The sequence below is a fragment of the Caenorhabditis remanei genome, chromosome II, assembly GCF_010183535.1.
Source record: "Caenorhabditis remanei strain PX506 chromosome II, whole genome shotgun sequence".
In the NCBI taxonomy this organism is placed as follows: Eukaryota; Metazoa; Nematoda; class Chromadorea; order Rhabditida; family Rhabditidae; genus Caenorhabditis; species Caenorhabditis remanei.
In genome coordinates, this window is record NC_071329.1 from 11,706,368 (window position 1) to 11,731,447 (window position 25,080).

Consider the following 25,080-nt stretch of genomic DNA (forward strand, 5'->3'; position numbering starts at 1 on the left):
TGTTCAAAATGAAATGAAATCATTAGGCATCTCTATTATTTGCTCTCCGTCCTACAGTACTCATCTCAACTGACTCTTTCACATCATTCAATAAAAAAAACAAAAGTATATAAACTTTGATTCCCTAATCCTTCATATGATATCGTATCAATTTTTTCTATTTTTACATCTCAAATGGATATAAAATGTACCTTCGCTTGTTCTCTCCTCTCACTCACTTTTTTCTTCTCGTCTTGAAAAACTAGTTTAATTGTAATAAGAAGAATTCGATCTGCCAATTTCATTGCAAAAAGTATAACTTTCTGCAAGTGACTACTAGAATTCCTTTTCTCCTCGGGTGTTCATTATGATGAGTTGAATTTGAAAAGTCAGGTATTCTCATAGTATCTATTTACAATCCTTTACTTTTCCCTTTGACCTCTAACCTTCTCAGTGACAAATATAAGAATTTGGAGAGTCGTTAAGTCTGCTTCACTCACTTGTTTGTGTACTCTTTTACAATGTAAACTTCCATAATTTCTCTGATATTTCTACAGTTTCACTCACGTGATTATTTGGATCAGTAGTTCACAATACACGTGAAACTGATACCATTCCATCCTGCAAACTATCAGAGAAAAACTGAACTTTTGGAAGTTTTCCTCATTTCCCAAAAGTACAGTATGCTCGATCGGCTCTTTTCTGTCTCTCACTCTTCCTCAAACACGAAAAAAAACACTTGTAGTAGTAGATCGTTTGTATGTATTTCGAGAGCTCTAGCCTCTTCACCGCCGCCGATTTGAGGGGGTGTTCTACAAGGGATCAGAAGGGAAACGAATGAATGAATGGGGGCGAAACAAACCATTAAACCACCATCGGAGTTTATTTGATGTCCAATAAAAAGGATCAGATCTTCCGATTGATGACTCAAATGATCAATGGAAATGTGTAGACGAGAGAGGGAGACATTAAGTACAAACTCATCTGTTTTACAGTCTATTTTACAGTCTCAAATGCCTGTACTTCACTAGATCTTTGCCCATTATTTTGATCAAAGAATGAGTGTGACCGACTGATTGATGGTCAATCACAGTTGAATAGTGTGCTGCAGAAAATGATAAAGAACGTCCAAAAGTTTCTCGGAAATGTGTCAAAGCAGACAGCACGGAGTCCCAAGAATCGTCTTCATGGCGATCGAATCTACTCCTCTTCAGTCTCAACACTCCCTATTCATCCTCTTTCTTTCTTTCTTCGTACTGTTTGCCCTTCCCCCTCATCTATCTACACAACCTCAATCCACAAAACTTTCAACCTAAGCATCTCCTCATTTCGTCCCCTCTTTCTTTCTACTATTTCCGTCTATAATGGTATTATCCCAATCTCATCCACTTCATCATCATCATCATCATCATGACCATTTTGATGGAAATGAACGCTCATTTTTGTCAATTTTAACTGATCCAATCGTCAGTTTGTTCCGATCGATTCCAATTGAAATCCTCGATCAAAATGAGGAACTGAGTCCAAGTCAAAAAGAATTTCTTGATGATTTTGTGGACATTCAAGTGGAATGCGATTTTGAGGATCCTAAAGAACTCTTGGAACTTCATGATGAAATAGTTCGTAACGAAGTCGAAGATGTTCTTAATGGGATTCTTGACAAAATCGAAGAACATGATGACTTATCTACACAAGATATTGAATCTTCTTTCGTTGATGTTCCTCAAATAATTATTCACGATGAAGAAGAATATCTGAATCCATATGAAATCAATACTCAATCTTTCAAAGAAGAGAAAGAGAGACTTCAAGAGATTCCAGTGGAACTCACAGATTCTGGACTTTTTTCTGATATTGATGATGTGGAAAATGAAGAAGAAAGTACTGCTGAATTAGAAACGGAAGACTTCATTCCAGTTCAGCTATTTGATCATCTCAAATCCGAGCCACCAACTGAAGAGCCTATCAAAGAAATTACGACTTTCACAAGCTGCTCATTCATCAGATCTCAATCATCTGCTCGATGCAAAATTATTCTTCCTGATACCTCATTTATTTGTACTCTACCTCCTGTCTCTGCTACATTCTCGGCACCACCAATCGTCCCAACTAAAAAGGTTGTAAAAAGAAAGTAAGTGAATCTTTTTGTTCTCTGCAAAAACGATAAAATGTGGGCGAAGTCTTCACTATCGGGTTGTCTACACTTCGATCTGTGATCAATTATAAAATGAAAAGATACTTCGAACAGATACAAAATTTCACTTCTTTTTGACTTGTTGGGTCAATTCAATTTTCGATAGACTGGAAACTTTAATTTAGTTCAATTTTACTTCCTTCTCAACATTTAATCCGATCATTTTACCATTCAAAACAACCCCCAATTCGTTCATTTTATCGTTCATTTACCATATTGTTACATTTAAATTTTATAATCGTGAACCCCTCCCGCATGTTTTTGATTCGATACTTGTGACTGAATAACTCATTCATTTTCAGTTTTTGATTCGGATCATTCGTAAGTCTTTTACTCCGCCTCCTTTCATAATATAACACAAAATATCAGCTACTTGTGTCTCATTTTGTGATTGTTCTCGCCGCTTGCTTAGAAAAAACGAAAAAAGATAAAAAGTAGTAGCTTGTGCTGAACTATATTTATTATCTTATCCCAGAGAGACCGTTTTTTCTGTCCAAATGGTCAAGTGGATCGGCTCCTCGCGTGAGAATAAAGCCAAAGTCGATCGAGCAGAAAACAAAAACAGATTTCTCTCCATTTAGGATTCATTGTTCTCAATCTTATTCATTCTTTTTTCACTCCACTTGTCCCTACTTTTCTCTTTTTTACTTCCTTCAAAATACTTCCATTTATCTTTTCGTTATCACAAGCTCATTTGAGGAAACACAAAAAAGTTCGAATGACAACACATGTGCCCGGGGTCTTTCTCAAATAACTCTTTTCCTTCTTCTCCACCCTTCTTCTTCTTCTTCAAAGCACCAACATCTGTTGTAAAGTCTTCTTCGTTTTTCTGTCGTTTTTCATGATCACCCTCTTGGAAATCTCTCTCTTTTTTCCCTCTCCGCTCGAATCAATCTGACAATTCTTAACCGTTTTTGCGACGTTTTTCGAAAATTAATAATTGAATTACCGGAGGTTGTTCGGAATTAATGAAGAGAGATAATGTACTTTTTCTACCGAGAAGAAGTGAAAGAAAACAACAGGAATTCCAGGAGTTGGAAGTTATTTCTTTTTCGGAGTCGAGGGAGGAAAGGAACAAAAAACGGAAATTGGAAAAAAGGAAAGGCCAAAAGCAAAACATTGTTGAAAGTCAGTACACTTCTTCTAGGAACAACAAAACTAAAAATTCACTGAATTTCCATAAATTTCGTCCACCGTCCCTCGTTTTCCACTTCCATTTCATCTGTGTCATGTGTTCGTTTGAGTGCTAATCTCTGTCATATTGTCAAACATTTACAACAGACAAAAAGAGCTTTCATGTTCTTTGCTCTTATCTACTTTTCCAGTACTGTTTACCCCCTTTCATCCTTCTTCATAAAATGAGTGTTTTCTCTTTTCTCTTGGCCGGACTGACAGTGAAGTTTTCTTCCGACTCGACTCAATCTTGTTTTGTTTTGATTCTGTTTTGATGATCATTTCCCTTCATTTCTTGGAACAAAAAATAAAAATAGGTCAAAAACCGTTAACTTTTGTTTTTTCTCTCCTTTGCTCTTTTTTCTTTTCATTTACAGTCCCAGACACTTGTGCTCTTTTGCTTTCTCTTTGCTCCGAGTTTATAAGTTTACCTCAGCGGTTATGTGACTCCATTTTGTTCAAAATTCAGCACAAACTCAGGCGCGAAAAGTAAATAAAAAGAAAATGCGCGGCGCCCTTCGCTCTGGTAATCATTTTCCCGTACTGTAGACCAGAGAAGATTCCCTCTTTGAACAATCTGAAGAAGTAGTAGATGGGTTAGAGTGTAACAAGTTGTGAACGTCACCAGAAGATTTTTGAAATCTGAAGGGCATTGGCTTCTTCTTTCTTCTTCTTTAGAGAAGATTGGCAAGGTCGAACACATTTCTCTCATTTTAGTATTAGATATGTGTTGTTGGTTATGTTGTTTCTTGTGTAACTGCTATACTATAGTTGTCGTTCCTTTCAAAAATGAATAGAATCTCATCTAGGCGTTCAGTTTAACTTCAAACTTCTACTTCTAAGTAAATCATCCCACTTCCTATTCCTTGGTCTGCCCTTCACTTCCTTTTTGTCTTTCCCATTTTCCCATCACTTTGTCTCCATTTCCAGCCAATTCGAGCTGTCAAAGACCAGAATAAAACGGGCGGTCCCTTTATTTTTTCATTCTCTGAATGTCACCCAACACCGGCACTCCTCGTTACTTATTCTGTCATTCATTATCTAACCCGATTGGCGTCATCGAGACCTTCTCAGGTTTCCTCTCTTCCTCCCGTCTCCACCAGGTCCTCATTTGTTGGTGTCCTCTCTCCACCCATTTTTCTCTGATTTTTGAGACTGACGCAGTCTAAAAAAGTGAATGAATTCGGAAGGAAATGGTGCAAGTTTGCAGAAAATCAGTGTCTGCTGCAACCAAAATGGCGGCCGAAGTTCTTCAAAACGAACCACATTGCTTTATTGCATCCTCTTCAAGCATTGATCGACCATTCAAACTACTTGTCCAAAAAGAGACATTCCTGATTGATGCGGAGTCAATGAGCAGAATTTCACCGGTAAGAAACAAACAGTTGTTGTCAGATTTTGATAAATGTATTTTCAGATTTTTAATGTGATGTGCTTTGGAAAAGATTTTGAAAAAATGGATTTGTCGAGAGAAATTGTGGACGAAAAATCGAACGATATTGACTGTTTCCTCAGAGCAGTTCATGATACGTCAATGATTAATTGTGAGTTTTGAATTCTCTTGCTGAAATTTCAACCATTTATTTTCTTTGCAGCCACCAACTTTGCTCTTGTGCTTCGTCTCTCCAACAAATATCAAGTTGATCCTGTCATCGAAGCCTGCCAGAACTTCATCATTCGTCAGCATTTAGAGTGAGTTTCTCCTCTTTTTTTGAACCGTGGGAACTGAATTCTTCCTTTTTTCCCACCATCAGTCGACTTCCTTCTCGTTTCGAACTGATCAAACTTCATATCATATGATCCTATCTCTTCACATCATTTATCATTTTCAGTGTACTTCGAGCCGATGAAATTCTCACAATGTTGATTGCTGCATTCGAGCATCATTGCAAAAAAGAAGTCGTTCAGAAACTAATCAAACGACTCGCTTCTGAAGGAAATAGTGTATTCACTAAACTGAAAATCTCTCGTTACTTGCCAGCTCAAGTATACGGATCAGTCATCTCAACATCGATGAATTTGAATCAGATCAAAGAACACGAACAAATGAATGGACATGTTCTGAAAATGGAAAGGTATTGACCACTACACAGAATTTATGACAACTGATAACTTTTCCTTTCAGATCAAAAATCCGTTGGCGTCAATCAGTCTGCGAAGAATGCAAGAGTGTTGCCGAGTGTGCAAATTGCGAGGAATGCAAAAAGGTTTGTCAAGAAAAGGAAAAGTTTACAAAGATTCTCATTTTTTTTCTTTCAGACGGTGTGCCGAAATCACTTGAGCAAATTCAAGTGTTCCAGTGACTACGGTACGAAACTCGCCGCCGGTTTGAAGAAGAAAATTGTGGATTTCGAATGGCAAGATTAAAATTTCAACAATCGTCCCCCTCGTCTTCTTTTTTCTGCATACCTTACCCGCTTCATTTATCTTTTTTTCTCATTTTGCTTCAATTTCACTAGACACCTTTTAGTGCTCATACTGGTCCTCGATCCCAATCTGTATAGAAAAGTTTTTCTTGTACTCTTTTTCTGATTTTCAGGTTTCCTCTTTGTCGGTAGATGTATTTTGAATTCGGTTCCAAACAGTTTCCTTCAACGGTTTCTTCCTTATTTTATACTTTTTGCCTTCTTCTAACGCGACAGTACTTGTATAGAATTGTATTTTTCTCCACTTTCCCCTAAAAATACATGTAACATTTTATCGCTCATTGGAAAATGAACAGTTCATTGAATCTTTTTAGCATTCAGGAGATAATGTCTGAGGGGTTTGACTGTTCGTTTGGATTGCCTTTTTACAGGACTGTTACCCCCGGGAGTTTGATTAAAATGGCATGTATAATTAGGCTCCGCCCCTTTTGATGTACTGAAAATATCGACTGAAATTGAGAAAACATTTACTTTTGAAGAGTTTGTAACTTTTTAGTTTTTGTACACAATACAAAAGTTTGAACAAAACAGGAATGAAGGAGACCGTTTGAAAAATATGTGAGTATTCTGGGGACAAATAAAAAAAAGAAAAAGAAGAGAAATCAAAGCAATCTGTCCCAATCGTATTCCTCGTCAGAATCATTTCCTTGAATCGGTTGCATTGTATTCGATAAACCAGAATCAGAAGAGGAATGACCTAAAATATGATATATTTTTATTTCTAAATCTTGAAATGATCAACTAACGACTACAATCAGTCCTCGGAGTAGAGGATTCACTGTCGCATTCTGTTGGGAAGCCATTGTAAACGTAATCTGAAGAGATATTTCTTTCTTTTGCTCTTCTTCTTTGAAACTACCTTTCAGTTTATCCGTATCAACTCTTTCCAGTTCCTGTTCATCGTGATAATCAAGTCCAGCTGCTTCCAAACTTATCTTCAACCAGTCAATTTGTGCAGCCTGAAATTATTTATAATTGAGTGAGAAAAGGTGTCTGGAGACTCAATGAATTCATAGAAAACGTCATTATTTATTCATGACATTTACGTCGTTCTTTGAAAGTCCTCTGCAGATTATAAACTAACTTTTTTCTTCTCATTCGGACTGGTTGGTTTTTCGAAGATCTGATTGTAAACGTCACGGAAAGAAGAGTTTAAGTCGTATGATTCGAATAAGTTGAGATCTCGAATTTCCCGTTCCTGAATTCAAGAAATAAAATCAATGAATATACAGAACTCTCCCATACCGTTAAATCATTTCCTTCTTCGTTTATTTCAGAAAGGAACGGATCCACCGAATTAGAAGGAGGTGCCGTCTGAGGTAGAATTTCTTGATTTTTATCTGAAGACACATTGTTTTCAGTATGTCTAGATTCCTGACTATTCTTCCCACTTTGATACAAGTGCTCGTATATTGGATTGACGCGAACTGGAGATCCTTTGAGAATACGTGGTTTTTTTGCTGGAGGATCCACACAGACCCACCAGCCACCTGAAATTTCAATAAATAAATATATACATTAAACATATTTTTAAATAATTCTCACGTCTATCCCCTTCAGCTTTTTCAACCCGATTGAACTGCTTATTCAAGGATAGATTATGTCGAATTGAGTTCTGCAAAACATTTGAGTAAACGAAAAATCCAATTTCCTCTATAGCTGAATTACCTTCCAACTGGCATTCCGGTTCTCACGATAAAATATGAAATTGTGGGATATATATGAATAGATTTCAGCCAAAGTGCATCGTTTATCTACAGTATCTTCGATCGCGAAACGAATAAGTTGAGAATATGAGTACGGTGGTTTGTCAGATCCCTCGTAAATTCGACGTTTTGCAGTAACTTCAGGAACTGGAGTTGGCTGAGTTGGTTGTACTGGCTGGAACAATATTTTGAGCTGAGAGAAAATCAATTTTACATTTGCTGACCTACAAGTCATAAATTGAATAAAAAAAATAATGAGAACAGGTGGCACCCTCCCTCTAACCGAATTTCCTTCAAACTCAAATTAGATCTACCAGAAAAAGAGAAACAGAAATGGGACTTTCTTAGAGATTCAAAGTAGACAAAAGCACTTATTGGAGAATTAGAAAGATGTGAGATAGGTTGGATTTAGATATTGACTTGCCTGTGGAGGAAGAACTTCGACTGGTTTGGATACTGGTTCCGGAATGAAAGAAGCCTCTGTTCCCTGTACATTTCCAATTCCACCTTTGGCAATTAGCCAGTTCAATTGACACAAGCTTGAGTTTAGCTCAGTCATTTTCACTCCTTCCCAGTAACTGAAAATGTTTTTAAACTTTTAAAAGAATTCGAATAACTGAAGTGCGGGTGGTTTGTGAAAAAGGAATGAAAAAGAAGAAAAAAGAAAAAGAGGAATGCAACAAGCAGGTGACACGAAAATCGATGCGGAGCAGGCGGCGTTGTTGGGGCAACCAGAGGAATGAACGGCTTCATATTGGTAGAAAAAAAGAAGAAAAAAAGAGTCTCGGATAGACATGAATGAGTCACAAGAGTTGATGGACGACCAAAAAAAAAGAATGAAGGTGGGACCAACAACACAACAAAAAAAGCAGAAAAGGAGTAAAGAAAAGAGCAAACATCAAGAAACTTTGTGAGATCCGGGACAAAAGTTTTTTAAATGAAATGGAAATTAGGACGGGAGAGTGTTCAGGGACACGATTTTGGTAGTTATAATTGATAACTTGCCAAACGTGAAGGGATTCCATTCGAAAATTAAACTGTAGAAACCAATTTATTTGGTGTTATGAAAAGTGCTCACATCAGAGCAGCTTAGCTTAAACTATTCTCTTCTAGAACAGAACAATACTTATTCTAACCAATATATTCCGTTGATCTTTTCCTCGAATAAGCATAGGAAAGAGAATAAGATTGATTTCTCAAAATCAAAGAAATGAGAGCTTATTGAATAACAGTGTGAGGATACCGTATGATTTCCGACTCTTATATTTTGGCAAACTTAGAATACGAATAGAATTCTCAGAATCTAAACCTAAATTTGGAAAAAGTGAGAAAAAATAGACAAAGGTAAGACTAGAATGCGTCAGAGCACAAGCGAAAATACGCGCGAAGTGCTAATTTTTGATCACAAGACGTCTGAAAACGAGAGAAAGGTGCAAAACACGAGAATACATTCTGTGAACTCAATCAGAGAACAACTTGAAAGTGATTAGACTGGAAATTGAAACAAGTACTTGATATTTTGGACTCTTTCTTGAAAACTGAAATGCTGAAACTAGTGAAAATTAGAGACATATATTGTTTTTTTAAACATATGTGATGTTTTTGTTTTTTTTTGCAATGGGATCTCTTAACTGCCTTTTGGCAACCAGAGATAAAAAGAAGTTTGGCTGGAACATTTTTATTTCAGATGAAGCTTTTTGAAAGTTCAAATTTCCATGAACGAAGAAGACGAAGAAGACAAAGAAGACGATGTGGTCAATGTTTCGTTTTTGGCGAACATGTCTTCGATTCTGAAAAATGGAAGTTCTCAAGAACAATAGATATATCGAAAATCCGTACAACTGCTGAACTTTCTTCACGTGAGATTCAGGAATTGCTTGCTTCGCTTTGATCGAAGCCATCACGACAGCCTTCTTTTTGTCAAGAGTAACGTATGTTTTGGTTTTGTATGCATATCTCGATGTGACCGAAGAAGTGCTTGAAGATGAGCGAGAACTGGCTGAGGAGGAACCAGTGTAGCCTCGGATTGGAGAACATGAACGCTCAGAACCTCTGAAAGTATGTAGGTTGATTTCAGATAACTCATTCGTTTGAAACTTACAGTGGGGACACCACTGACATTTTGGATTCAGTCTTATCTCCAACTGCGTCTGCGTGAAGATTACGGAGATAGGCCTCAGCTTGAATGAATGTTTCATCCACTTTCTGGAGGATATCATTGAATGCATCAGTTGCTCCGTTGTATTTCGACATTCTTTGCTGATAATGCTTCCGTTTTTCCGACGATGAACACAAACTTGGGAATAACGAGAATCGAGAACTGTTATTAATAATTCTCTGATTACAATCAACACTCCAGAATATTACAAATGGAAGTTCACGTTGAAAATGACGAAACGAATCCCGAAAATCCGAGAATAGTGCGACTTCCTCACTTGCAAACGGCTCGAGTTCAGTGTTCACTAGCGGAAGTTTAACAGTATCAATCGAAAGTTTTCTAAGCTGTTTATTTTATGGAATTGTAATGTACAAAAATAAATAATATTATTATCTTCCTTGATATCTCTTCGACACGTAATGATCTTCTGGACCCCACGCTTCTGATGTTTCTCCTCTTGCTGCTTTTTCCGCTTTTTCTCGTTCTCTGATAACCTTCCAAATTTCGATATCTCTCCAGTCGGCCTTTTCGAAGTCTGGTCTTGGATTGTGTTTTACTTCTTCCACTTCTTTCTTCTTTCCAAAATCGAAGTGTTTGTTCTCTCCGTATAAATCGTCTTCTGCAACTACCTTGTCGATCAGTTTTGCTTTGTTCTTCCAATCTCCTTCCGGATCTCGAGCAGCCTTCTTTTCCAGTTTTCGCAGCTTCTTTTCTCGCTTCTTTTCTTGCTTTTTCTCCTTTTTCGCCTTTTTCTTGTCTTTCTTGATCTTTTTTATCAATTCTTCATCAATATCTCCAACATCCAGAAGAACTTCTTTAGCCTTTTTAATTCTTTTTTCTTGAACTTCGATCGGATCTGCTGTTCTCATTATTGGTTTGGGAGCACATCCTTCTTCCCACAGCCTCTTTGTTTCGTCATCTGCATCTTCTTTATACTTCGGAACCTTGTATTCTTCAACGTGGTCCACACGAATCATACGTTTATGTAACTGTAAAATAAACATGAAATTGCAAAAAGAAACAAAGTAATGTAACTCACAGAGATTCCATTGAAATTATCGACTGCCAATACTGTACTCCTCTGATCTTTATAACACAAGAAGGCAAATCCTTTTGATTTTCCAGTGTCTTTGTCGCGAATCAAATTGATGTTCATCACTTCGCCATACCTGGAAATACCGATTGTATTCGTAATAACTTCAGAAGCCAAGTTGACAAATTTAAATAAAGAAACAAGAAACTCACTGTGAGAAGACAGCAATCACATCTCCTTCTGTGAGTGCATATGACAGTCCTCCAATGAATATCCAAGCTGAATCTTTGTATGTTTGATGCCATGACTTTTTGAGATCTCCGGCATATCCCAGATTGAGCTCTCGCTCATTCATACGATTTTGATTTTTGATATTTGTTATTGGATTCATCTTGGCCTATAAATTGCAGTATAGAAACAAAATTACATGAAACAAATTGCGAAAATAAACAGAGAATTGAAGGACTGAAATTTTCTTTCGAAAATAAAAAAGAGTACGCACGGTGATTTTTTCGAAACCAGCTAGTAGGTAGCGCCAAAAAAAGTTCGGCCGCAGTGGAAAATGAAATGGGCGGAGTCTTGATGCAAGCTTGGCACGCGGTTTTTGCAACTGCGGCACTTGTTTGGCTCTGCGTCTCTCTTCTCTCGCACGTGCAGGTAGAGCGCGTTCGAAAATGGAATAATTTTTTACACTGTATTGAATGTCAAAAAAAGTAACTGGCGGATTAAACTGTGAAACTGACGGCCATATGGTATGAAACTTATTGTTAAAAATTCTCCATAATTTTTTTAAGAGGCATTATTAATAACCTGCTGGTTGTTATAATCAAATTTTTAGAAAACTCAAGCCAAAGTTGAGGGTCTAGAAATTTCAACGGTGCAGTAGAGCGGGTTTGCTCGCGGCCGCCAATGTGAGGGTCTAGAAATCAAACCAAGTGGTTCCGAGAAAATCACCGTGAGTACGGTCGAAATGTGTGCAAACACCATCACGTCAGAATGCATGCACCTCGCGATTTCGCTCCCTCTGCGCCCAGTTTCCTTAATCGATTTTCACAATTTTTTGTGTAATAAATGACTGTTCACATGTTAATTTCAGACAATCTAACTCTACACGACCGAAGCACAACGGAAACTTGTGAATCATGGGGGGAGTTCGATGTAAGTGTTATATACAAACGTGTTCAACGTGAAAACGTATGAAAATCAGAATATTTTTTGATTTCTTGTTCATTTCGATAACGAAAATGTGCTGCCACATTCACGTAGTCTGTTCTGACTGTTGCTCTCTGAGAAACCCTATTTTAGCTGTTGCTGCTCTTGCCTTCGCCGGAGTCGTTGGCCTTACTTTCCTCGTTCTAGGATGCGCTCTTCCAATGTATGGGTAAGTTTTTCTGACCTTGCGCTTATAATTATGAAAAAAAAAACCAATTTTTCAGAACATGGTCGCCGATGTTCGTGATTGCATTCTACATTCTCTCACCAGTACCTCTGCTTATTGCAAGACGTTTCCAGGAAGACATGACTGGAACAAACGCATGCATCGAATTAGCCCTTTTCATTACTACTGGAATTGTCATCTCCGCTTTTGCTCTTCCAGTTGTCTTAGCCCATGCTGGAACGGTGAGTCTCAATGACTATTTTTATTAGTTTAGAGAATGAAGTGAATTTTTATGTTCAGCATGATTGAATGTGTCATTTAGATTAAGCACGGAGCATGCTTCCTCATCAACACTGGCTCAACTATCATGTTTGGCACTATCATCGCATATTTCTATTTGCATCGTGACGACGACAGTGGAAGCTGGAGCCAATCTCTTTTCTAATTCATGTGTCTCACCTGTTATTGTCCTTCCTTTCAAAGTCTTGTGGTTCGTTGCTGTAATATAGTGTTTTTCATTATTTTCATTCCCAAGTAGTTTCAGATAGCAAAATCCGCGTGCTTCTTAGTGTTCGTTGCGAATTCCATCAACTTTGGCGTCATCATTTTCTACTTCCGCATTTTCAACGGCGAAGATATGAACGGGATGTCGCTTTGGTAACAATCCGGCCATTCTTTCAATAACTTATTTCTTATACTTATTATTTTACTTCTATACTCTCACTTTGTCGGTGACTTTTCAAGCATTGTATAAATGTAAAAATGTTCTGTAAATTTTGACCAATGAATATCGCAAAAGCACATTTGAAACACTCATTCATCTTACCACTGAAAACTAGAGTCTGAAATTTGAGCCGGGAACGAACGCGAACAACGAAAGCTTTACCGCTGGTAGAATTGCATTTACTCAAAAAATAAAGTAAATTTGAAAAACAGGGATTTTTAAACGTTTGTACTATCTAATTTGCTTTCATAAATAGAGACAAGAGAGCAGTGGAGACCGTGAAAATCGAGAAGAAACGAAATCCGGTAGAAACAAAACAAAATAGACCATTTTTCGGGAGTTTAATCGACTTATTTTGAAGTAATGACTGCTCACAACCTTCGAAATAAATTTTTAGCTTCTTCCCGTTTGTTTCTGCCGCTTTCGTCTCTTCCGGATTTAATTTCTTCTACATTTGTAAATACAGTCTCGAGCTGCAATTTTTAATTGGGAAGGCATACTGTATCAAAGGCGCATAGAAAAATACCTTCCTAAGGTTTCGAACGGACCGAAATTCCCGCCAAAGCGCTCAGTCATTCTGATTGCCCGCAAACCTGATAAGCACCCGGTTTTCCGCCTAGAGTTGAGATATTTAATTTTTCAACGGAGTTACGGAACATGAGCGTTGACGAAACTCACCGCGAAAACTCTCTCAGCATTAGTGTGTCAGAAAACGACAGTTCGGAAAAATCTATTACTCCCGATGACGCTTCTGCTAATGGTAAAGTTGTTATTTCATTATTTGCATTAAAAAACTCATTCATTTTCAGATGTTTCTATGCAAACTGAAAGTGCACCATCGAATGCATTCAATCCTCCAGTTCTTCGACAACCACCTGCTAGGGATCTGAAGTCACCGGTTAGAAATTCTTACAATCACAATTTCAAAAAATATTTTCAGGCTCAATCGGCCGATGTTCCGAAAACGTCTAATGATATAATATATGATGGCGGGTTGGAAGATAAGGATGACGTTGAGTTTAAAGTCGTGTTCGCCGATTTGCATAATACTGAAATGATGGAGCCCGATGGGAACGAGGTTGAAATTGAAGTACGAGGAGTAAAATACAAGGTAACATTCTTAGAGAATAGAGTACGATAACTTATATTTGAAATTACAGATTCCATATGCTATCGAGTGTCATCTCTGCAATGAAATGATGAATTTGTGTTTGAGACGAACTCGCTATCGTGGCCAAAGTCGTGAATATCCAGCGTATCGTTGCAACCGTAAAGGCTGCCAAACTTTCCGTTCAATACGGAAAGTGTTTCATAATTGTATTCCAAGCATCAGCGACATCGGAAAAATGCAAGCTCCGCCATTAGATTCTCCAAAAATCTCTTCCAAACGAACAACCAGTGGAGAGTTTTCTGAAGAGGGTATCACTACTGGTAGACATATAACTCTTCTGAATAACATCTTACAGATGACGAAGAGTTCGTAGTACAACGTGTGTACATTCCAAAAGTTGATACTCGGAACCCCGATCAGAAACCGCTTTCCGTTTCCGATAGGATGAGAAAGGCTAATCAAGTGCGTGCAACTGTCTTTTCAGAGTTTTCCGATCAGCTCCGTCGTGATATTGCTGCAAACAAACGTGTCAGAATTCGGAAACAAGCCCCAGAAGAGGAGGAACAACAGGGGTATTCAACTAAATACCTGTATCAAAAGTGGCAACTCTTTAACTTTCAGAACGTTGTTTTATATCAGCAAAGAGCTTAGTCCACAAGAAATCATCGAACTTCAAGATGCTATTATCAAAACCTTGATATCATTAAGAAAAATTCCGCCTCCAATGACTATGCATGATTTGCCATTATTCGCGAATTGTCCATACTCTAAAAATGTTCTCGAGGCAGGATTGGCGAAGTCCCAGAATGAATTTTGGAACGCTTTTACCAGCTCTGCTCAACCTCCGATTCCCGTTGGATTTACCAGAAGAAAAGATGACACATTAATCTATAGAGACCCGAAACCTTACGAGTGAGGTACAATTCCAAAAATGCAGCAGCTATTTCATTTTCAGAGTCCCCGTCATTCTACAGGAAAACTCGCCACGAAAACAAGCTGATGCTGTTGTGAATTATCACAGAAGAAAGGAAGAACAAGATGCGAGACGAATGGAGAGACGGCATGTCGAGAAGAAATATCGTTCATGGGCTTCATTGAAAAGGTTGGCACTCATTCCAAAGTAATATACCGATCAAACATGTTTAGAGAGTTTGATATGGCAGAAACTGAGGACCGTCCAGAATCAAAACTTTCAAAAACGAACAGCGATGATGCACCAGTCTCAATAAGTTCACAGTCTGATCGACATTCCCGTCAAGTCACTCTTCGAGAACTCATGCATAAGATAGATGGGAATTCAACAGGAAAAATGTCTTGTCGAATTCGCGCGAATGACTCCGAAGGAAAAAGCGAATCGATGAGATGGATTGATATGAAAACTCCAACTAAAGAAAGTCCTGAAGAGATGGCAAAGTAAGAAAGTACGCTTTGAAGTATTTCACAATCATTTTCAGAGCCTCCAATAGTGACGGTTACAATCAGCAAGATCCGGACAATGAACTCGAAGACGACGTTTTTGAAAGTGCTTCGAAGTTCAAAGAGTCGTCATCTATGCAGACTCTTTCGGCTTCGAACTCGTTGCGTTCCCCAACTTCTCCATTGATGAAAACGTTTTCTCCGCTCACTAACAGGAGTATGAAAAATCCTGCCAGTTCACATTCTCAAATGTTTTTCCCGGATTCTCATTTCATGAGTAATAGCATCAACAATCACAGTCCTGCTTTTTATGCGTTCCTCCCTTCATATACAATGCCATCATTAGATTCGAGCTTGCACTATCAAAATAGAGATCTGGTTGATGAACACTATCAGTGCATAGGAGCATCAGAAGTTGTTCGTACGGATTCGACTCCTTACACCTACATACATCCAGTCTCTGGGATGCGTCTCACCGATCCTTCTGCATATTTGAATTCGTTCATACCTTCTCCAATCACCAAGCTTGCTCCAATGAGTTTTAACGATGAAACTAGTAGGCCGCGTCGTTCGTCAGAGGTAATGATTATGAATATCAGAATCATATTGACATTTTGTTTCTTTTTAGCCAACTACCCCGTCTTTGTACAATTTGGACGACTTCAATGGGTCTGATGAAAAAGCTATTAGCTCAGAAGAGAGCAAAAAGATGATGAACTCATTCAAGTTCGATCCTCCCTTATAAATGTATAGTCCCTCCTTTTTGTATTTCCCACCCTCAATTATTTGCACGCTTTTTTCTCCCATAGTTTTACTGTACCCCCGTTTTACCTAATTTTACTGCATGTCATGACTCTACCATTTTGTCAAAGTTGTTCATGTTTTCATAAGTTCATGTATGCATTTTGTTCAATTCCAAAGCAATCATAATTTTATTCATTCATTAATACGAATGTAATACAGCTCTCTATGCATCATCCCGTTCTCTTCTCAACTCTGCTTGCATCTTGATATCCGCCAAGTTTGTACTTTCATAGAAACCTTCTAATGCTTTTTCTTTCTTTCTATGAATTTTTTGAGAATGCTTCCTAACGCAAAAGCAAGTGAGAATCCAAATCATTACTGCGATGAATATTATGCATAAGGCTGTGAAGACTCGTCGTCGCAGTATGAGGTACTGAGGTGGTTGTTCTCTTGACTTTTTCTTAAATTTTTATTCCGTGGTTTTTCAATTAAATCAGTCAGTCACTTACAAAGGTGTAATATTTCATATCGCCAAACTCATAGCCTGAGAATAACTTTTCTATTGGGTCCAACAGTGTCGGATTATAGTTCAACTTCAAAACAGTATACTCATTTTCTGAAAGCAAAAATCGAGGCTAAATGTATGCAAACTTATCTTCTCTCACCAGTAACCCGTTTTTTCTCTTTTTCCGACACGATTTTCGTCTCATCACATGGGTCAAAACATACAGATGGACTATAACTAAAACTAGATTTTCCATCTGTTCCCATCTTATTTATAAAACACCACGGCCCCTGTGTTCCATTTGTAATTTCATGAGTTTTGACTGTTCCTATTGCCGAAACGTTCCGCATTGCATGACCAATTGGTAGTTTTAAGTTTCGACATTTCGAATGATGGAAGTTTTCTGCTGGTTGTTTCCTTTGTTTCTCTGCATTACTGGCAGTTGAAAACCAAGATTCAGTGACTTCAATCCATGGAACACAAGCTTCTCCGTCGATCGATTTGTCATGATTCCCGAGATATTCATACTCTGACATTACCTTTTTCACGATACATTCAGCACCTTTAGAATTCTTTTTTACTAGACATAAATATCATTTTGTACTTACGAATTCGATCTTTTGGATCAAAGAACTTTCCATCATACAACACTCCAGAGGATATTTTGATTAAAAACAAAATTGGGATTAACATTTTGGAATGAGTTTTTGAATTCAAAATTCGAAACTATTCCCTTTTAATATTTAAAAAAAACAAGAAGTTCACAAGTTTATTTAATCACAACCGTAAAAGAGGAAAGGAATTTCAGCAAACTAAGAAAAAAGAGAAAATGCGTTTCATAGATTTTCAAAATTTAATACATAACAGGTTAGGGGAATTCTGTAACTGTACATACAACTGTCCCATTATCATCGATTATGCTTGTTTTACACGGTCTACCATTTGAATTTGAGTCACGTAACGGATCGAATTTCGGAATTGAACCTGAAATTGAAACGTTTCAAGAGAGAAGTTGAAAGCTGGAGCCAGAAAATAGACTATATACAATATATACACACTCACCATTCCGAAGTGCATGAATCGGTGACACTTGTGTCTGAAGACCATCTTCATGATGAGCTAGAAATCTTGTTTGTTCGAGTCCTTCAAGATTTGCATGTTCTACAAGTGTCTGTGGAAGTGATATCTTGTGGCGTGTTCGATTCGTTGCACTTGTTGATAATCGAGATTTCGTTCGCTTCCAATGTCTCCAAATCACGAATTTATCTTGAACAGGTAGTCTTAATGAGATTCCACGTATTCCACATCCGTACACGACCACTAGTTCTTTCCTGGAATAATAACAGTGAATAAGAACTTTTTTGTCGCGTAATCTCTCACCTGAAGTCTTTTCCGAATAAAAGATAAATCACGAAATTGATAGATGAATTAATGATAGCTAAGAAGTTGATTGCTTCTCTTGAGAAAGTATAAAAGATGTGATGATCGACCATCAACGTCTCCTGACCCATTATTCTCTCCAGAAGAGTCAGAACGAATCCCCAGAAATTGCAACCAAGAAAGATGAAAACGATGATAACAAGGACCAGTGTTGCTTCCCGTGATTTCTCTTTTAGTTCATTTCGACTTGAAATTCTGAAAAGAAACGAGTTAAACCATTGGTGAGATTAACTTGTCAAAATTAAAATCTCATTGGAAATAAAATTGAAATTTGAGACTTTATTTTTCTGAATCTCTTTTTTTTTTCAATTTTAAAACCAATGTTTCTCACTACACTCGAAAAAGTATTAAGCGAAAATTAAAGTTAAAAAGCTTTAAAAAGAAGAAGAGCAGCAAAGATGCAAAAAAGTTATAAGCAGAAAGAAAAAGATGAAGCGAAGAAGTGAAGCAAAGAAGAAGTTGAGTACATGCTACAAAAGGATGATGGTGTTTGACACGAATAGACGACATTGAAAAGATGGAAACATGCTTCATAGAGGCACCGGAAAGATTCAGGCGACGTAAGCGACGTGGCTACGGAAGAGACACTTCCCGTCGACGAGTCAATAACTACAGTACGACGGGGAGCCAAGCCGCGAAGAGTAAAAGACGACAGAGGGACATGGCAAAGACAATCGGACGGACAGTACCCGGCGATGTTTCGCGGAAGATTTACACTGGCGGAAAGGGCGGCCACCACGCTTCTGCAATAAATTGAAAACGGGGTAGAGATGAAAATAAGAAGTCTCATAGACAGAATTTAGAATTCATGGGACGTGGAGGTGGGGGTAGAGTGCAACGTTTTCTTTTTTTCAGTTCTCACAAGAAATTATACATTTTCGTTCAAGGGATGCATTCAATGTGGGTTGATTGGAGAGGGGCGATGGGCTCTCAAAACTCAATATGGGAAATTCTGGAATAATCAAATAAAACCCCCCGAAAAGCATGTCAATGGTCCCTATCAATTTAAACAATCATGCTAAAGGCTTATTGAAAAATGAATCCTAGACGAATCGGCCGTACATAGAAGTACAGAGAACAATGAAAGTATGCATGATATGATATGAAAAGCTTTTTTCTGAAAGAGAGAAAGTTAGATATTCACTCACTTTTGATTATGAAAATCATATTTTTCAAGACTTTGTCTGATAGTGTATGCGATGATTGCATTGAAGAGAAGAAGTGTTAGGAAGGGAAAAAATACCATGACGAAATTGGTGACCCATAGTGAATAAACCTGGAAAATGTATTGCTCAGAAGTCGAAGTTATAGATAATGTAGATTTGCGAACAGAATCCGTGAGACCAACAACTAACCTGCTGATAAATAGGATTGCTTGCCATGGCTGAAGGAAGTAAAATATAAGATTGCCAATTACTTCCATCAGGACAACTTGGATTCACAGTGACCTGAAACTCATTTCAATTTGATCTCTCTTTCTCATAATTATTTCCGTTTCTGGATCACTTTGCTCACTGACCTGCAGCTCAAAGAACTTGGTGCAATTAAAAACAACGGCGAATGTTGTGACGCCAAGAATTGTCCATGCAGCACCGCCTACGAGTTAATTAATGTTTAGAAACAATAGTTCCGAGAATCGCCCTACCTGGTCCACACATCATTTTGCTTCGTTTCGGATGACACACTGCCAGATATCGTTCTATTGTGACTGCAACTGTGATGTAGACACTTCCAGTCTGTGAAATGTGGGACAGGGCAAAGGCGAATCTGGAAAATCAGACTTACATTGGTCTTTTCTTGAAAACAACATCCCCGTATTTAGATTCTTTGATTCATATAATTCTAATGCGTAATGAACATTAAGCAACTAAACGTAATAAATGTCGTGCATTAATCCGTCTCATATCAAAAGGTTTCAGCTAAAGGAAATAGGGATAGAAGATCATTCAACATACTTGCAGACGTTTAGATGCTTCAGTGTAACTCTAGAGTGTCAAGACCCTGTTAAATTAGTCCAAGGTTTTTTTCAGAAGTTCAAACTGGTCACTGAAGGGATAAAAGATGATTGAATAAGTGCCCGTCAACTTCTCAACCAAATCATTCAGTTTTTCCCACCTAGACCACTAAGTTTAGAGTCCACGAAAAGACCAAAAACCTGGCTTACGTTGGTACATCTTCTTTTAGAATTACGCCATATTTCCAAAAACTTCTCGCCCCAATTTATCTCTTTTTCTCACAATTTTCCTTCTAAATCGAATCACCGCCTTATCTAATAACTTGAACTTAAAGTGAGCAAAACCTTGTCATCTAAAGTTGCATCCATTTCTCTTTTTTATTACTATCATAGTTGTCGATCATGTTTCTTTCACTTTTTACTTCCTCATGCTCTTCAAGAAACCCTCTTATCCTATCCCCCCATGTCAATCCACTTTTGACCATTCTGCTTCCTTTTTCTCCGCTAAAAGTTCAAAAACCGTTGTAATTTCCTGTTTCTTTTTCTACTTTTTCTCTCTCAATCCATATCGTTTTTGCAAAAGGAATCCAAGGGAATAAGGAAATTTGATTGTCTCTAGTTTGAAATAAAGTCGGTTTTCGAAATTGACCATCAAAACACGAACCTGAGATAAGTGAGCCACGCAACATAAAGATCGAAAGCTGCGGTGTATTCGATGATGTATTCCATTGCATAGATGAAAAAGGCAGTGATTAAAAGACAAGAATCGAATACAGCAAGTGCTGTCAAAAATAAATTATTCGGATTCCGCATTGATGGTCTGGAACAAAACATTATTCGCATGAGTTAGTTGCTGCTACAGAAGGATCTCACCTAGTCAGAATCAAGGCAGTCGTCGCATTTCCAAATAATCCAAATAATCCTATCAACGTGCCAACCACACTTATCAAGAAGAACTTGACCTCCAGAAAGTCATGTGGCTCAAGTCCACACTCATCTGGAGTTGCCGACGTCGTTGGCGTCGGCGTCAAATCAGTGATGTTCACAAGGACATCCATTTCTCACTTGGCACCTACTCGTCCATGACAAAACTAGAACAAGAAAAGAAATTAAATCATTAATTTACATGAGAAAAGAAAAGACAAAAAGAAATGTAATGAGATAAATGAAAAAGAAAAACTTTTCGAAAAAGAAATAGAAAATGAGAAAGTCTAGGTAGACTTGTTGGGAGCCGGGTCGAAGTAATTAGGAAAAGGAGAAAAATGGAGAAGTAAGTTGACGTGAATAGCAATAAGTTATTTTTTGAAGAACCACAAAAGTGCATAGATTGGGACAAAGATCAAAAGAAGAAAAACCGAAGTTTTCAGATAAACAAATATTTGAAAACTTTTCCGTTTCGAAAGCTTTCGGACTCTTGCTCCAAACCGACTCCGCCCTACCAAATCTAAGTGGGCGGAGTCGGAAAAGAGGGAGAGTAATGAAACTTGCGAAGAGGGCAGAAGAGAAAAAGAGAGAAATGGACTCATGAAAATGGGGGAAAACTGAACAAAGGATGAAATGGAATCATAAAAAGATTCACTTTTTCATTTATATTCACCGAATCGAACGGACGAAAATAGATTGGAACGGGGTGTGATGTGGGGGTGGGTTGTGTCTGGAAGTGAGGGACGTTTTTGAATTTTAACAAGTCAGAAAAGAAGAATACGTCAAAAAACAAAACGATTAGAAGGATCAAAGATATTTGGGACTTTTTGGAAATCCAATTCTAGTCGATTCATCTCAGATGAGGATTCATGAACTACGATTGACTGGAATGACTATTACGAAAAACTCAGAAAATACTTGTGAAAAAAAAAATTATTTCGGGACAAGTTATTCCGGAACAAACTTTCATAGCAATTCCGAATTTCACAACTCATCCAGGTGAATTGTTTACGGCTAATAGTAAGATCAGAAATCTAATTGTGACACAGACATGAACAATTGGAATTTCTTGATTTCAATTTTTAAAAGCAGTTCAAAAATAGCGAGACTTAATCTTTGTATTGAACTAGACATTTCAATTACTTTTTCTTGAAACAAATAAAACTTGATCCAGTTTACAACCCCATTAAATGTGAGAATGGATAATGAAAAATCTCGCCTACGTCTTCTAAAAATGGGGTTCTATGAGTAAGAACTTGAACCATAATTTCAGAGAAAACTTCGTTTGAAAGTATCCAGTGACTGAATGGATCATCACGAGATCTAGTGAAACATCTAATACTTAAAGAAGAGTTTGAAGGCAAAACAGAAAAAAGAGAGTCTCAAAAAGATGATGCGGTGCCTCATTTGTACCGACCCCGAAAATTGACACCCCAACTTTTTTCCTCGTTTCTTTATAGGAAAGATATATAAAGAGGAATAGAGAAACAGATAGATCAGATGACGTGGCAACAAATTTGTCTCGGAGGGACGGGCTCAAAATGAGAGAAAAAGTTGGAGAATTGAATCACAAACTTTTTGAAAACAAAGAGTTTGAGCGACCCCATATACCCAAATCCGACGAAAACATGTTCCTTCGGGTTTTCAAAAAATTTCGTTTTAGGGTGGTCCTAACGAAGGAACAACTGAAAAAAACGGACACAACAAGAAGACAGGAAGTTTAATAGAATTCCTAGAAAGGAAAGGAAAAAGTTGAACAAATATCTAAGAACAAATGTGAGAAAAAAGAAGCAGTTGCTATAAGTGTGTACATCATCGGAAGTGCAATCGAACAGAAAAAAATGAGGTGGGGCGAATAGAAAAAAAGAAGAAGAATAAGGGGAGGAGTGACGAGAATTGCAAATGACACATCATTCACAGCTCCAGAAGGAACTGGTGAAGCTGAAAATTGTGAAAAGTCATTGTCTTTTTCTTCTCGCGAGGTCTATGACATCTTCAAGCAAAAAAAAGAGAAAACGTTGCAGGATGAATAGATGAAAAAGTAAAAGAGAGAATTTCAGGTAGAGGTCAATATGGAATAATTATTAGTTTTGATTGTATTAGAGGAGGAAGACACAAAAAATGAAGGAAGTTTATGTCAGTTGCAGATGGATTGAAGAAGGGCAGAAGTAAGAAGAAATGGAAAGTAAAAGTAGGAGAAAAGGATCAAAAGAGTCAAGAAACACTTCCTTCGGGGACTTCTTGTTTAAAAGTCCTTTCGAAAAAGCATTCAGAAGTTCAAGTTCAAAACAGAGTTTAACTGAACATGGCATTTCTTGATTCCTAGTTTGATCTGGTCGGCTAACCAGTGGTTAGGAGCAATTGAAATAAGTTTCGCAAAGGTTACGAATCAGATTTGAAAGTAAACAAGCTCTAAACACATCATCATTGAGACAATTCTAAATCATCTAGAAATGAGTTGTCACGTATTCGAATGTCGACTTACTGTGGGGGCTAAAAACTAAATCTTTCGTGGAACCACCCTAGAGAATTCCAGAAAGAGATTTTAAGAAGAGAGCAAACCCATCCTATCCACACGGGAGTGCCTTTTTGACGAAAAGTGTTTACTATCGAGTTAGCGAGAAAAGCTCTTCGTCTTTTGGCATTGAAATTGGAATGTTTTCGGGCAGTGGGAAACGAAAAACGGGCAGCAGACAACCTATGAAGAAACGGAAGACGTCGGAGAAGAATACTGAGTTGGAAAAGATGTTGAGAGGAAAAGTGAAAAGTGATTTTTGGAAATTTTTGAAAGATTCAGATGGCATCATCTGACGGGACGAGCGGACGGACGCAGGTGCCGAAAATAGGCGAACAATGGAACTTTGGATCGTTGGAAAAGGGAAGCAGACGGGGTTAAACCGAAGAAGAAAAATATTCTCAGTAAGACGATTTTTCAAAAAAAAATATGATGAAGGTCTCCCCCAGAATAAGAGAAAAATATTCAAAAGAGAAAAAGATGACACGTGGATTGGCGTTGGGGCCTTCTTAGTATTTTTTATGGGTCTGGAGGGGGAATATGACGGAAAGAAGCAGTGCAATATAGAAGGGAAACAATAACAGCTTCTTGCTTTTTGAGAAGAAATAAGATGAAGAAAGAAGAGAAGGAGAAGACGATGTCGGGTCGTGTGCACTAGCAACGAACGTTTGATCAACATAGAGGAATGAAAGAAGAAACAGAGAGGATTACTTCAGTTTTGATGAGTTTGTGCATCTTCTACTCAAAGTTGTTCTATGAGAATACGGTACTTTTCAAGTTGATCGTGTCAAGATTACAGTTGTCAAAGCTTAAACTGTATCATACCTCCTGCCCAGTTCTGAACCCACATATATAAATTTGGTCTAAAACTATACGGTCCACTTTTTGGTCCTATTTAACCCCGTGATCAAAAAGAGTTCCCTTGCGAAGATGTGTTTTTTTTTCATCAAACAACTTTATTTGGTTAATTTTTTTATCCTCGTGAGTTCAAATCGGATATCCTCTCACATTTTCATACAACATTGAAAACTCATCATCCAACTCTTATCAAACTAGACAATTTATTTGCAATTTCCGATTCATTCTCTCATTTTTCTCATTTCAAACAGATGACATCTACTTTTGAATTGTTTCTCACGATTGGGGCTGTGTCGGTCATACTCATAATATATGAGACATCAAAAACCGATTTCACTTTGAAATATTTTCACAGGAGGCTAACAAAAGTCAACATTCGGACATGGACCAACTCGTGTTGCTCTCAGGAAAAAGATGGAGCCACGTGGAAAGAGATATGAGGAAACTACATAGAAGGTATGAGATGGTTCTCACCCCTAGTATCAGACGACTTGGAAAAAAAGAAATTGATTGCACCCTATTCAATGTTTTTTGTTTGTCCTGATGTCTCCGACTACAAAAGAAATGACGAAAGAATGAATTGGGGAAGAAGACGAAGATGATGAAGACGTCAGAGATGTTTTAGAAATTTCGAATCAAGATGAGTTTAAAAAGAACGTCGAATTGGATAGAAGGAGAAGATGGGTGCTGTCCCTTTCAGACAAATACAAAGTCGGCAAAAGGAAAAGAAGACGGAAGCAACAGCATTAGGAGTAGAAGAATAAGGAGAAGAAAAAAGAAGACGTTGTTTTGAAATGGGTGTTCGGAGAGCATTGGGTGACAAGAAGGTTGGAAAGGGTGAG

The 25,080-nt window shown here is 37.7% G+C and overlaps 7 protein-coding genes across 7 annotated transcripts; 3 read left to right on the forward strand and 4 right to left on the reverse strand.

Moving 5' to 3' along the window:
- Nucleotides 1-1,343: 1,343 nt before the first annotated feature.
- On the forward strand, nucleotides 1,344-5,713 carry GCK72_006189 (uncharacterized protein; the record flags this gene model as incomplete). Its single annotated transcript, XM_053725517.1, has 7 exons — nucleotides 1,344-2,110; nucleotides 4,557-4,716; nucleotides 4,764-4,890; nucleotides 4,942-5,038; nucleotides 5,179-5,421; nucleotides 5,472-5,553; nucleotides 5,606-5,713. The coding sequence occupies 7 exons, from the start codon at nucleotides 1,344-1,346 to the stop codon at nucleotides 5,711-5,713; spliced, it is 1,584 nt and encodes a 527-aa protein (XP_053589711.1).
- A 661-nt stretch (nucleotides 5,714-6,374) lies between these two features.
- GCK72_006190 (uncharacterized protein) lies at nucleotides 6,375-8,650 on the reverse strand (the record flags this gene model as incomplete). Its single annotated transcript, XM_053725518.1, has 9 exons — nucleotides 6,375-6,469; nucleotides 6,519-6,587; nucleotides 6,632-6,731; nucleotides 6,857-6,970; nucleotides 7,018-7,112; nucleotides 7,164-7,262; nucleotides 7,318-7,387; nucleotides 7,441-7,653; nucleotides 8,615-8,650. 9 exons carry the CDS (start codon nucleotides 8,648-8,650, stop codon nucleotides 6,375-6,377), a joined length of 891 nt encoding a protein of 296 aa, XP_053589712.1.
- A 1,375-nt stretch (nucleotides 8,651-10,025) lies between these two features.
- GCK72_006191 (uncharacterized protein) lies at nucleotides 10,026-11,024 on the reverse strand (the record flags this gene model as incomplete). Its single annotated transcript, XM_003113645.2, has 3 exons — nucleotides 10,026-10,625; nucleotides 10,676-10,805; nucleotides 10,882-11,024. 3 exons carry the CDS (start codon nucleotides 11,022-11,024, stop codon nucleotides 10,026-10,028), a joined length of 873 nt encoding a protein of 290 aa, XP_003113693.2.
- A 787-nt stretch (nucleotides 11,025-11,811) lies between these two features.
- GCK72_006192 (uncharacterized protein) lies at nucleotides 11,812-12,492 on the forward strand (the record flags this gene model as incomplete). The annotated part of the gene is made up of 4 exons (XM_003113449.2): nucleotides 11,812-11,827; nucleotides 11,975-12,050; nucleotides 12,106-12,289; nucleotides 12,370-12,492. The coding sequence occupies 4 exons, from the start codon at nucleotides 11,812-11,814 to the stop codon at nucleotides 12,490-12,492; spliced, it is 399 nt and encodes a 132-aa protein (XP_003113497.2).
- Nucleotides 12,493-13,428: 936 nt separating this feature from the next.
- Nucleotides 13,429-16,043, forward strand: GCK72_006193 (uncharacterized protein; the record flags this gene model as incomplete). The annotated part of the gene is made up of 10 exons (XM_053725519.1): nucleotides 13,429-13,531; nucleotides 13,581-13,669; nucleotides 13,712-13,882; nucleotides 13,932-14,190; nucleotides 14,238-14,454; nucleotides 14,504-14,794; nucleotides 14,838-14,984; nucleotides 15,029-15,295; nucleotides 15,349-15,877; nucleotides 15,927-16,043. 10 exons carry the CDS (start codon nucleotides 13,429-13,431, stop codon nucleotides 16,041-16,043), a joined length of 2,190 nt encoding a protein of 729 aa, XP_053589713.1.
- Nucleotides 16,044-16,265: 222 nt separating this feature from the next.
- On the reverse strand, nucleotides 16,266-17,240 carry GCK72_006194 (uncharacterized protein; the record flags this gene model as incomplete). The annotated part of the gene is made up of 4 exons (XM_003113736.2): nucleotides 16,266-16,502; nucleotides 16,552-16,658; nucleotides 16,708-17,109; nucleotides 17,156-17,240. The coding sequence occupies 4 exons, from the start codon at nucleotides 17,238-17,240 to the stop codon at nucleotides 16,266-16,268; spliced, it is 831 nt and encodes a 276-aa protein (XP_003113784.2).
- Nucleotides 17,241-17,415: 175 nt separating this feature from the next.
- Nucleotides 17,416-20,999, reverse strand: GCK72_006195 (uncharacterized protein; the record flags this gene model as incomplete). Its single annotated transcript, XM_053725520.1, has 9 exons — nucleotides 17,416-17,531; nucleotides 17,610-17,878; nucleotides 17,928-18,182; nucleotides 19,136-19,263; nucleotides 19,343-19,435; nucleotides 19,507-19,583; nucleotides 19,633-19,754; nucleotides 20,606-20,761; nucleotides 20,815-20,999. The coding sequence occupies 9 exons, from the start codon at nucleotides 20,997-20,999 to the stop codon at nucleotides 17,416-17,418; spliced, it is 1,401 nt and encodes a 466-aa protein (XP_053589714.1).
- Between the last annotated feature and the right edge of the window lie 4,081 nt (nucleotides 21,000-25,080).